The sequence below is a fragment of the Pezoporus wallicus genome, unplaced genomic scaffold (genome assembly GCF_028554395.1).
Source record: "Pezoporus wallicus isolate ANWC-B61680 ecotype Strahan unplaced genomic scaffold, APGP_CSIRO_Pwel_v1 contig_5908, whole genome shotgun sequence".
NCBI classification, from domain to species: Eukaryota; Metazoa; Chordata; class Aves; order Psittaciformes; family Psittacidae; genus Pezoporus; species Pezoporus wallicus.
Genome location: NW_026635282.1, coordinates 1,213,003 through 1,225,657, shown reverse-complemented (window position 1 = coordinate 1,225,657; position 12,655 = coordinate 1,213,003). Strand labels below are relative to the sequence as shown.

General features: G+C 38.3%; 1 protein-coding gene across 1 annotated transcript in view; it reads right to left on the bottom strand.

Moving 5' to 3' along the window:
* AK5 (adenylate kinase 5) overlaps positions 1-12,655 on the bottom strand; it is a 90,772-nt gene that overhangs the window by 14,317 nt on the left and 63,800 nt on the right. The window contains exons 9-10 of the mRNA XM_057416977.1: positions 10,195-10,237; positions 9,112-9,156 (exon numbers count right to left, since the gene is read on the bottom strand). Coding sequence (XP_057272960.1) covers positions 9,112-9,156; positions 10,195-10,237 — 88 coding nt within the window. The remainder of the gene's footprint in view (positions 1-9,111; positions 9,157-10,194; positions 10,238-12,655) is intronic.

Sequence of the window (12,655 nt, the reverse complement as noted above, 5' to 3'; positions counted from 1 at the left end):
GGCTGGAAAAACGGGCAGCCCATGGAAATGGCTGGAAGGTGCTTCCTGGGGATGGTGTGGCTGTGATCTTGAGAGCTGCTGGTGGAGCTGAGGTGAGCACACTGTGAGGGCTGAACTGGGTGGGGAGCTGAGGCGCCATGTTGTTGCTGGGGGTGAAGGAGACCAGGAAAGCAGTTTCCTTTGTGACAATATCAGGATGTGGGGAGAAATTTCAAGGTGTGTAGCAGTGTTTTTACAGTCTTTGATGGATCTTTCCAGAAGATCTACCGCAGTAGGTGGTAATTATACCCTTGTAGGGAGACAGTGCTCAGAAGTAGAGGCAAGGCCAAGATAAAGAAAACCTATTTCGATCATGCTTTTTAAGCAGGTGACTTCTATTTATCAACTGTTTGGACTTGCAAATATGACAACACTCTATTATGTGGATGCGTGATGCTTGAAAACATGTGATTTTCCTGTTTATTTTTCCATGAGAAATATAGGAATAATGTTCATAATAGAGTGAATTTGGCACCATCTCCTCCTGACTTGAACTTTCTTCTGATTTTTGCATTCAATTTAAGAAATAATTTCTCTGAGCATATAATTTACAGAGAAGTTACAATACTGTAGCTGAGAATAAAAAGTAGGCCATAAGGAGGTAGCATCAAAAGAACATTTTTGGTATACTATAACCTGGAGTCTTTTACTTCAGCTTGACAAAGACAATTATCAGCCCATGGTGTGAGAATCACACTTGTGCTACAATTTTAGCTGGAAATATATTTGTCACAGTCTCATTTTCTTGCCAATGTGGGTTGCATGTTGTTTTTCTGTTGCTTTAATAAGACGAACATTTTTCTTTTGTAAAAGCACTGACTGAAAGAAAACAAGGAATAAATAAGCGTGGCTACAGAGAAATGGATGCAGAGAAATTACAGACAAATAACCTGTAACATGTAGTCATAATTTCATTTCTATTCTGTTTTGGTTTCTTACATTAGTAAGTTTGTGTGTGTATGTGCTTGTTTGTACATTGTCTCCTGGTCTTGAATACATTAGCAGTGCAGTAATTGCATCCTATTTATTTGGTGTATATACACAGTATTAGAGAAAAAAAACAAAACAACAAAACCAGCTATAAAGATTACTTTATTCTGTTTCTTATGTAACTGTTTCTCTTCTGAATGTGGAGCCAAACAGAAATTTCATGTCTCTTTGTGTACTAAATAGACTAGATCTCTTTTTAGATATAACAATGAAAGGACAATTTTGTGTTGATTAACAGGTAAATATTAAGGTAAATATTAATGTGCTTCTACAATAACCTTTATCTGTTAGTATCTTAAAAGAGACCAGTAACGAGTGGCATCCCTCAGGGATCAGTGTTGGGACCGGTCTTGTTCAACACCTTTGTCGCTGACATGGACAGTGGGATTGAGTGCGCCCTCAGCAAGTTTGCTGATGACACCAAGCTGTGTGGTTTGGTTGATACCCTGGAGGGAAGGAATGGCATCCAGAGGGACCTTGACACACTTGTGAGGTGGGCTGATGCCAACCTCATGAAGTTTAACCATGCCAAGTGCAAGGTCCTACACCAGGGTCAGAGCAATCCCAGGCACAGCTACAGGTTGGGCAGAGAAGAGATTCAGAGCAGCCCTGTGGAGAAGGACTTAGGGGTGTTGGTCAATGAGAAAACGAACATGAGCTGGCAGTGTGCGCCTGCAGCCCAGAAAGCCAGCCGTATCCTGGGCTGCATCAAAAGGAGCGTGACCAGCAGGTCGAAGGAGGTGATCCTGCCCCTCTGCTCTGCTCTTGTGAGACCTCACCTGGAGTATTGTGTGCAGTTCTGGTGTCCTCAACATAAAAAGGACCTGGAACTGTTGGAACAAGTCCAGAGAAGGGCCACGAGGATGATCAGGGGACTGGAGCACCTCCTGTATGAGGATAGGCTGAGGAAGTTGGGGCTGTTCAGCCTGGAGAAGAGAAGGCTGCGTGGAGACCTCATAGCAGCCTTCCAGTATCTGAAGGGGGCCTATAGGGATGCTGGAGAGGGATCTTCATTAGAGACTGTAGTGATAGGACAAGAAGTAATGGGTTAAAACTTAAACAGGGGGAAGTTTAGATTGTATATAAGAAGGAAATTCTTTCCTGTTAGGGTGGTGAGGCACTGGCATAGGTTGCCAGGGAGGTTGTGAATGCTCCATCCCTGGCAGTGTTCAAGACCAGGTTGGACGAGGCCTTGGGTGATATGATTTAGCGTGAGGTGTCCCTGCCCACGGCAGGGGGTTTGGAACTAGATGATCTTAAGGTCCTTTCCAACCCTAAATATTCCATGATTCTATAATGCTGCGAGATTGACATACATACAGGGCATATGTATGGCATACACCATAATGAGAATTACTGTGCCTCCAAAACATTAATTAAAATCGACCATGTTTACTTTTTACAGAAGAGTTCCAACAAAGATGAGATTAAAATGCTGAGCTCCTTAAAGACAAAAAGACATAATTAAATTACATTTATATGCTGAAAATGGTAATTTTTATGGCCACTGCTATTAATTTAGTGCCATTTGATGAGTAGCAAAGCATCCTACTGCTTGACAAATGTGTATGACCCACTTTACAAAATCTTGTGCTTTCATATCAGCGAATGAGATGACAGTTCTTGCTTGGCCTGATAAGAGAAAAGGCTGAATGCCCCCAAGAAATTCAGCATTGAGGGCCAAACACATACTTGGTGTTTACACCAATACTAACTTACATGCCTGAAGTTAAAGTATTAGTTAATGTCTTGTCTCTTTCTGAAGACTATTATTTAATGTGACTGAAAAAGAGCTATTTAGGTGGGAAAGAATGTGAAAGTGCATTTTTTTGTTACGGATTAGATAATTCCCCCCTGCTCAAAGTATGTACTTAGAGGGATCCTACAAACCCAGCTTTAATAGCAAATTAGCCATGCAGTCATGAGGGTTACTATCAATTTGTAGTGTTGCAAAAACTGTATTTTTCTCTTTTAGAGGGTCTCCTTATTAACTCTATGTATTTTTCTAAAAAGAATAAGAAAAAGATGATAATTTACTTGAAGAAAGTTTATAAGGAACAACAGCTACATAGAAAATATAACAAAAGCTAGCACAAAGATATTTTCAATTAAAAAGGCTTCACTGCAACTTGTTATGCTGTTTTTCAAACAGAAAAAAACTTGAGGCATTGAAAAAGGTAGTGCTGTTTTCCCAGAGCCTAATTGTTAGGAGGAGGAAAATATGTCCCCACTTTTGTTGAGAAGGCGTAAGATTCTTTGAGAACATTGTCATTTTTTCTGCATGATGTCATCTTTTACTTTGCCTATGCATATTTTGGGGGGAAAAAAAAGATTGTGTTAACAGCCTGATTCACGGTAACTTGCTATTCAGATTAATCACGTTGTCTTCTAACTTTCATATATGACATGAAGGCAGAGTTAAAGCCTAGAAAATGGCCAGAGGAATTACAAGTATTCTGTGACCTGCAGGAGAATGTAGAACTGCCAGCAGATCTTCAGTGTTAGCACACTTGTACTATGCTAGTATTACTAAGCACAGACCATACTGCTTAAAAATTAATTCCTTAACTTAATAAAAATAAGAAGTGCAAATTAAGAAATTGAGCACATTTTATCAGTCAGTGAGACTATTCATGGAAACTGAATCCTTTGTGTATCCCTTTGTGCTTCCTGATACAAAGAGTAAGCAAGTATCTGGAATCAAGGTACTAGATAGAGCACAGAAATTAAATGTGGTTCTGTATATTGCTTTTCTGTAGACAAGGCTGGATTAAAAGATTTACACACTCCCTTAGTGCAGTTTTCCCTGCCATTATGTTGATTCAGCTGCCTGTGAAACTGTGTGAGAAAATCATCTGGTAAATAACTTTCTGGCAGCACTGCTGACTTTAGTGGTTACCTTTCCCTGTTTAATTATTGACTGTAGAAATGCTTCATAGAGAGCACCTCAAGAGGACAAGACGAGTGGTCTCTGTGGGTAGGAAGAAATGACAACCACCCAAGCAGCACTTCTGAATGTTTAATGGCCTGCCTTAGATCAGTGAAAGATCTTGGTTTAAGAAATGGAGACTCTTACGTTTGCTCTCCCTCATGCCCCAATCTCCCTGAGACTATGACAGACGCAAGCCTAGGCATGTGATTCAAATGTACTGGTCTGGCCTGGAGCACCAAATCACAAGCAGATGAATTAATGATGCTAGAGGGACAGGAACAGATGAATTAGTGATGCTGGGCCTGCTGCTGTGAATGAGCAAGGACAGGAACAAGCAGCATGAACAGTTCATGAACCAGCTTTTCTGCCAGAAATATTAATAAAGCAGAAGTGTCATATAGACAGACTGAGATGTCTCTACTTGAAACTTGCCAAGTATTACAAGTTTATCATACACCAAAATAACATAAACATTTACATAAAAAGCCCGCAGCAGGATTTACAAGAGAGTCCCACCGTTCATTTTAAAATATTTCCAATTCTAGACCTTATTTTCATAATGATTATCATCCCTGTATCATGGAAAAGTGCTTGCAGGGGAAACCTAGCTGCACAGTTGGCTGGAGTCTCAGAACTGAAATCAAAATAACCCCAGTCAAGTTATCCTTCATATTCAAGCTATGATTTTGGAGGACTTGATCAGTTTGGCAATTCTATCAATGCTACTCGGATTATTTATACAAATAAAAATATGCCTTAGCTTCAGAAGATGGCCTTTGGAGGCTTCTCAATAGCACCTCCTCTGCTGTTCATGTATGATTTTGGTCTGAGTGAAACCATATATGAATGATGCTACTGTTTAAAAATAACAAAAACAACAACAAAAACAAAAAAAAGCCCTCAGCATTTGTTTTTCTTATTTCTGAAACATGATTTTAATCAGAAACAACTTGGCATATGTTAGCAGAGTGATGTGATGGCCTGGAACACCACTGTGTTTTCACCATTTTCTTGAAGGAAACATGTTTATTTCATGGCAAGTCAGAAAAAGCAGTCTTCATTAACTTCTAAAGCTATAGCTTGGACTGACTGAGTTTTTAGTTATCAGCACTGCTCATCCTGTGCCTATCTGATTTTAGAAGGAGCTGTAATACAGGAGTTGTACTGTAATTAGGCTGGAAGGGACCTCTTCTGGTAAAATGCCCTACTCAAAGCAGGGCTAAATTCCAAGTCGGATCAAGTCATTCAAGGTCTGGCATATCTTAGACAAATAAACAGTTTTATGGTTTGTGATCTTTGGGGTGTTTTTTGTGGTTTGTTTGGTTCGGTTTCGTTTTTTGGGGGGGGGGGGAGAGTGTGTGGGTTGTGGTTTTTTTTTTTTTTTGTATGCACAAGAAGCCACTGGCTGCAGCTGGTAATGTTTAACCTGTAAGTGTAGGTGGAGGTAACATCTTCCAAGTGTCAGCTAAAAGGCTGGTCTTACTTATATTGAGTTTAAACCATTTGGTTCATTAGCAAGAACAAAGATTCTACAGAGGAAATTAGACTGACTGAGTTTTAAACACCATGTTTAAGAGTAAGTGAGGAGCTTGTCTCTGGTCCAAAGTGCAGAAAGATTCCTGAAAATTTTCTGCTTCAATTTCAGCCTCTACCAAAGCCAAATGTGGTTGGCTTGAAATACTCCTGTAGAGGATAGGGAGAGGTAGTGCTTCCAGTAATTTTGTTAGTTACGACAATTTTCTGGATGTGATATACAGTATTGCATTAGTTAAGAATGATGAACTCGTATATTGTTCACTGTGGTTAAGATTTTACGTTTTGTATTGCTCTGATGAAAAAGGTTTTTTTGGTTGGTATTTTTCTTGTTTTATTAATGTTAGTTTTGTGTTTTTTCTTTCTTTTGTGACTGCCAGTAATTACGTAAGTTTTGACTATTAGCACATCCCACAAATTTCTCCTGTTCATTTTTTAATCATGAATTTTACTTTTCAGGCCAAATTTGACTTGCTTTTGCCTCTTTTATTACTGTGCTGTTATTTTCCATGTTTTTGAGTTGCTGTTTCTATGTCTTTGCTTAGCTGTCTGGATAAAACATTGACATTGTTGCTTAATTAATCCAAGTTGGCTATTCTTCCAATTCCTACATTAGTTCTAATGTAAAACTTTGCTAATTAATAATAATTTTAATTATTCTTTTTTTTCCTCTCTCTTTTTGGACAATTTTCAAGAGAAATCAATGGGGGAGGGAAATTGTCTGCTTTTTCCCCCTTTTGTCTTATAAGCAGTATCTCAGTTTGTCAGCTCTGGCAGATGGTGTGTGTATTTCAATTAGTCTGTAAACTACTTGAAATGCACATCTTTAGAACTCTAGTTTTAAAACAACTTCATAAGCATCTTAGCATTTCCTCATGAATACACCTATGTAATGAGTAAACATTCCTAATAACACTCAAGACAGTTTTTTCCCATTCAAGTATCTACAGCAGTATGCTTCAACTCATCTTCTCTGCTGTCTTTCTAGTCAAGGTATGGTGGGCTGAACATTACTAGTGCTGTCAAGTGCAATGGAGTACTGAGCCGCTGAGAATTTGTGGTGCCTTTTCTTTCCCCCTCACTCCCCTCATGTATGATAGTTTTGCTGTTTTCTTTTGAGGCTTCTTCAAAGTTTTCTTTTGTCCCTATGCAGTTCACAGAGATCAGACTTCAGCGCGATTGACACAAAAGGAAGACAACTTTACTGCTTAGGCACATAGAATTCAGTTGCTTCCTGTGTATTATATTAAACCTGGAGAGCATTGTGCATGTGCATGTGATTCAGGCAGATTGACTCCAAGCTAGCACCAGCAAAAAATCTGTCTCTGGGAAATACCATTTATCCTCACTGCCTAGATGGAGTTAAATCAAGATTTTTCAGTCAAATGAACAACCACAAAGATCTCATGATGGTAAAAAAAATTCCAGGATAAAAATATACACCCTTACTCTTCAGGTCAGACTTCATGAAGCTTTTTTCAGGGGTGAGAGGATGGGGGTGGGGATGGGAGTATTTTGGGAAAAAGTATAAATCATTCTGCATAATTTGTGGAAAAGTAACCCACCACACTTTTCATCATAATATTTTCAACAAACAAAACTTAGAATTTTGATTAAGCACCATTTTCCTCTGGTCCTAGACAGCATTTACTAGAAAGTCTGAGGTGGATTTAAGAGCAGGAATAAATAGAGGAAAAGGTATGTTTTCCAGTTTTACTTGGAAGATGCCCTATAAAAAAAATTATAAATGAAAACTAAAACCCACTCTTTGAGAATGAAAAAGCAGTCCAGAGATAAATGAAAAATAGCCTTACCATGGACAATTTCAGAGGCAAAAGTCCTTGAGTGTCTTCACTTTTTTAAAATCTGTGTTTGTACAAACCCAAGCATAATTTTCCAATAAGATATGTGAGGCAGAGAGAATGAGAATTTGACACTGTAGTGAACAGCAGGAAGATGTACTTCAGTAAGCATGGAATTAGAGTTTGCTTAAAGGCTGAAAATTGTATTATGCATCTTTCCTTTAAGAGAAGTCTTCAACAAGCTCTTCAGGAATCTAATTTTACTTTTCCAAACACATCCACCATCGGTTTTCAAGAAACTGAGTATTTAGTTTAATATAGGGTAAGGTGAAAGTGCAACACATGAATGTGCTATCTCTTCACAGAATCCTTTAGGTTGCAAGGAACCTCTTGTGATCATCTAGTCCAAGAACTCTGTTATATCAGGGTCAGCTAGAGCAAGTTGTTCAGGACTGTGGCCAGATGAGTTTGAAACACCTCTAGGGATGGAGACTCAACAGTCTCTCGGGGCAATCTGTTCCAGTGTTTGACCACCCTCACCATAAAAAAAAAGTTTTCTTGTGTTCACATGGAATTTCATGTATTTTAAGTTGTCCCCATTTTTTCTTCTCCTGCAACTGGGCACTACTGAGAAGATTCTGACTCCCTCATCTTCCCTCCCATCAGGTATTTATACATATAGGTAAGATCCCTTGGAGCCTTCTTTTCGCCAGGTTGAAAAGTCCCAGCACAATCACCCTCTTCTCATCTAAAAGATGCTCCTTTCCCTCAGATATCTTTGTGGTCCTGCACCAGACTTGCTCCAGTAAGTCATTATTTTTCTTGTACTGGGGAGCCCAGAATGGACCCGTACTCCAGATGCAGCCTTGCCAGTGTTGAATAAGGATCACCTGTCTCAATCTGCTGGTATTGGAATGTTTTTTTTGGTACCTGTTGAATTCCAAATGAAACTTCCATTCATTTATGACTATTTTCAGATGTCACTTTTTTTTTAACCCCTTTGGAAAAAGAATGCACAATGTGACTTACTTTTATGTAAAATTTCCCATGTTTAAGCGTCTCTCCTTAAACAGTTTCCTTGTAAAACAGTTCTGAAAAATTCTGCTTGATACAAAAGCAATTACTCTTTCCAAGTAATCAGTAGTAAGCTTTAAGCTGAAACTTGTAAATACTCTGGTTATAATTTTTTTTAAAAGGCTGTTCAAAATTTCTGCTAATTACATAGCCTCATTTATAGATCAGCATTAACTTAGCGCTTTTTCTCTGTGGACTTCCAGGAAGCAATATAAACCTTGAACCTGCAAAGCATAAGTGCTTGCTAACTACCATGCATGGTGATGAGTCCATTGACTGTTTAACAGCCTGTTGAGCACTTGCAGAATGGAAACCTGTATTTAAAACAGTTGTTTCACAAATGAAGAGGTGAAAAGACCTGATTTTTTTTCTTTCTTTTTTTCCACCTAACCCTCAAAATTCTGAGTTATAAATCCAATCTAGTAATGTTTTTACTAATGCTGGTGAGGCACCTTTGCTGCTACACAGCACTAATGTAAGAACTATAAGGTCATTTCGAGTATGTTCATACTTCAGCAGCCAACCTGCTCTGAGCTTTACACAACTGTTGTTAGCATGGTCAGACCTAGGATAATAACATGATATTAAATCTTAACTCCCTTTCAAAAGACTAATCCACCACTGCAGTGTAAATACTCTTAACCAAACTATTCTGCCAAACTTTAAAAGAAATCACATACTTGAAGCTAAGTAACATGGGGATTTTCAAATGTAGCAGTTGAAATAAGGAATCCTACTTACCAACAACAAAAATGATGTTTGATTTCCTCAGGTCTTCTGAAAAGTCTAGAATGAAAAAAAAATTCTTAAGTTGGCAAGAGCTACTGATTTTTGATTAGATACTTCCCATACACACTGAATTGTGTAGCACTCAAGGTGATCTGATTTTACCTGAGTTACTTTTTGTTATAAGGCTCTACATTCCAAAAGGAGCTATTATCCACACGCCTATTTATCTCCCAGTTTCATAGTTCTCACTGTAGATATGATAAAAATATTGTACCTGAAAATCAGACCCTGCACATGCACAGTTTCTTTAAAGGAGAGAAGCTGATGCATCTTGATGTAATAAACTGCCTCCTGAGCCACTGAAATTTTCTCTGTTATTACATTATAATTGCTACAGAAGTTTGTCCACATCCCATTGAGATTGTACTGTATCTGAGATGCAGTCTTAAACTCTCTTGAGCCTCAAATTCATCCAAATAACAGTTCTCTTAACTGAAATCTAAGTATTACTGTCATTTGATCACCCAAACTACTGTATGTACTACAGCTTCACCTTTTGCTGAAATTGCGGTTTTTAAAAAATCAGTTCCTTCCAGTCTGAGTCCCAGTCATTAGCCTGATTATACCAGTAGAGATCTGGCACCATCCCAGCTTGCTGGGATTTTATTGTCTTTGACTTAATCCCTTACAAGGCACATTAATTTACCACATACAACTTTGTTTTTCATAATGTGGTGTGTACATCTCTTATTACATAATACTATTATCCATAAAAGGTTTTGATTAATCCTTTCATTCCTCTCAGACTCTTAGCATCTCATACTTTCAACAAGCTTTTAATAAGTTCCAATTTCTGAAAACACCTATGAGATCTGATGTGATTAACAATAATATTTTTTAATAACTTTGGATCCACTGTCTTTCACAAGATTTAACTTGCATTCAAAGAGAATTCATATGATAAAATCCTTTGAGACCTAACTTTCACAATATAAATACCTGAATTCACTTTATCTTGTAAGTAACTATTTAAATATAAGGGGAAATCAAAGGTTTCAGAGTCAAATGACAAGTGACATTGAATAAGAAACTCACCTCCTGTGCTCTCATAACCGGAAAAACTTGATTGATCCTCCTCCTATTAATTAACAATTGACAAATTGAAATAGACATTCTGCATAATTAGCATTTCTTCTCTATCTGATTATCTGTATACCTTAATATCTTCTCCATAATTTAACCTCTCAGTTTTAATCTATGTTGAGATATGGTTAACAATGTCACTGTTGGTACGGTTTCAGTAGTACATGAGCACAGAGAACCCAAGATAACTTGAGATGTTTAACTGGCCCATGCTGTTTTTACGAAGATTAGCTTTTTCAGTGCCCAACTGCACAATTCCAGCACACTATATAAGCAATCAGTGTGCATGCTGAATTGCTTCTGAAGAAAATACGGTACAATAAGCTGTTAGTAGTGGAAAGGCAATACTCAAGTAAGTTCTTGAAGTGAACTACAATATAGAGATGAAATTAAGTCTTTGGTCTAAACCAACTTGAATGTGTTTACCTTCAGAATGCCACACAAGCTGCAAGCTGATGAACTACAAAGAGGGATTGCACCAGGGAGATGTAGAACTTGGCATTTTTTTTTTGTTTTAATCCTGATATTTGGCCACCTGGAGTTATTTTGTCACATACTATATAGTACAACCAATGAGGAATTACAAATACTGGCCAGCAAGAGCGTCCGAGTGGAAGTTCTTTGTTCTTCTTATAAATCAGAGTTATATATACGCTGGACATAGTCTAGGCTCTTGAGTGTCAATATACTCACACTATCAGTGCTTTAATCTAATCTATAAAATATCAATAATAGCATTGGCAGTAATGTCCTCGTATTACATCAACAGTGCACAATATCAGCACTGAATACATTATGTTAGTGCTCTCAAAAAACAACAGGGTTATGAAGCTGTAGTTTCCTACAGTTTTGCTTCAGTGTGCTGTCAGAAATGGGCACTGCTAGAAATTTGTACAGCTGCATGAACAGATGAAGTGAAATGAGCAACGTGGTGAATAGAACAGGTGAACTGCTGGCCACTGTCATTTGCAAGGCTCTGGCGCTACCCTTGCAGGTTTCTCCTTGTGTTCCCATCATCACTGAAACATAAGTACTTTTCATTAGGCTGAAGTATCATTACATTGGCTACACAGAACATTTTCATTTTTTTGAATCACAGCAATTCTCAGCCTATTACACTGCAGCAGAACTGCCATCTTAAATATAAAAAAAGGGGAGGGGGGAGAGGGGGCAAAATTGAAAAAGCAGCTGGATCCACTAAGTTTGCAGGAGGAGAGTATTTCAGGGGGGAAAAAAAACCCAACATTTTCAGATGAGAAAGTAATCTTTTTCCTACAATTCAAGTGACAGTATTATCCCTACCTTTTTCTTTGATGTAATAACGCAGTAAAATATTTGCCCCTGCAAAGAATGTTACATATAAAAGGCCTGGGTTTAGATTCAGTCACTTATCATGACTTTGAAGGTTTACAGATCAAAATCATTGTAGGCACAAAGTTCAGAGTAAAGTTTCTTTAAAAATAAAGATCACAGTCCTAAGTTTATAGTCAAGTGAAAGAGGCATTATTACTTTCAAGTATTGCTCTTTGTTCTCCCTTGTAATTGCAGAATAAAACTGCCTCTGAACCCTGGTGGGCTGTAGGTAATAATAAAGGTCAGTTTAAGTCAGGAACAGCTCAAAGTTTTTAGAGCTGAAATATGTAAAACTAGAGACAGAACTGAAGCTAAATAGGCTATCAGCTGCTTTTTTTTTGACCAACCACATCGGCTTTAATAGAACAACAGGTTAACTGACCAACAAGCCATGCTCACATAAGGAACAAGTGCTATGAAAAGCCATTTAAGTGAATTCTAATTGCAACTCAAAAGCCGTAAGTGTGAAAGCGACATTGCTGAGAACCCAGAACATCAAAATAATGACTTCTGTTTCTGTCTGTAACTGCTCACTTTTCAGGTGCAGAAATAGTTTCAAAAGAATTGCATTTTTGTTTCCCGCTCCCCCCCCCCCCCCCCCCCCCCCCCCCCCCCCCCCGAAGGACACCTGTTTCATAATTCTGTATTTCAAAAAATAAGTTATTCCATAAAAACAGTTTCTCAGACAGAACTCAACAGCACCCAGCAGGGGTGTAAAGAGGACCTGAAAGCCTGGTCTCTAGCAGAGACAAAAGTCAGGAGTGACAAATTAGAACAGTTGGGCTACAATTACTTTGGCTTTGATGACAAGCTATTCCTACACAGGTTTTGCTATCCTATGCTTAAACTAACTTAGAACCATTTCCTTTCACCCCTTTCCTCCCAGTTTCCTCAAAAGTACACCAGTTTTTCTGCTGATCTAGGTGAGAAGCTAGATCTGCTGTTTGATTTGCAGTCCCTTGTAGAGTACAGCAGACACTGTCCTCCTGGTTAATGTCAGTCTCCTCTTATTTACATTTCACAATACCTATTTCTTATTGTGTCTTTCTAGCAAGTGGGT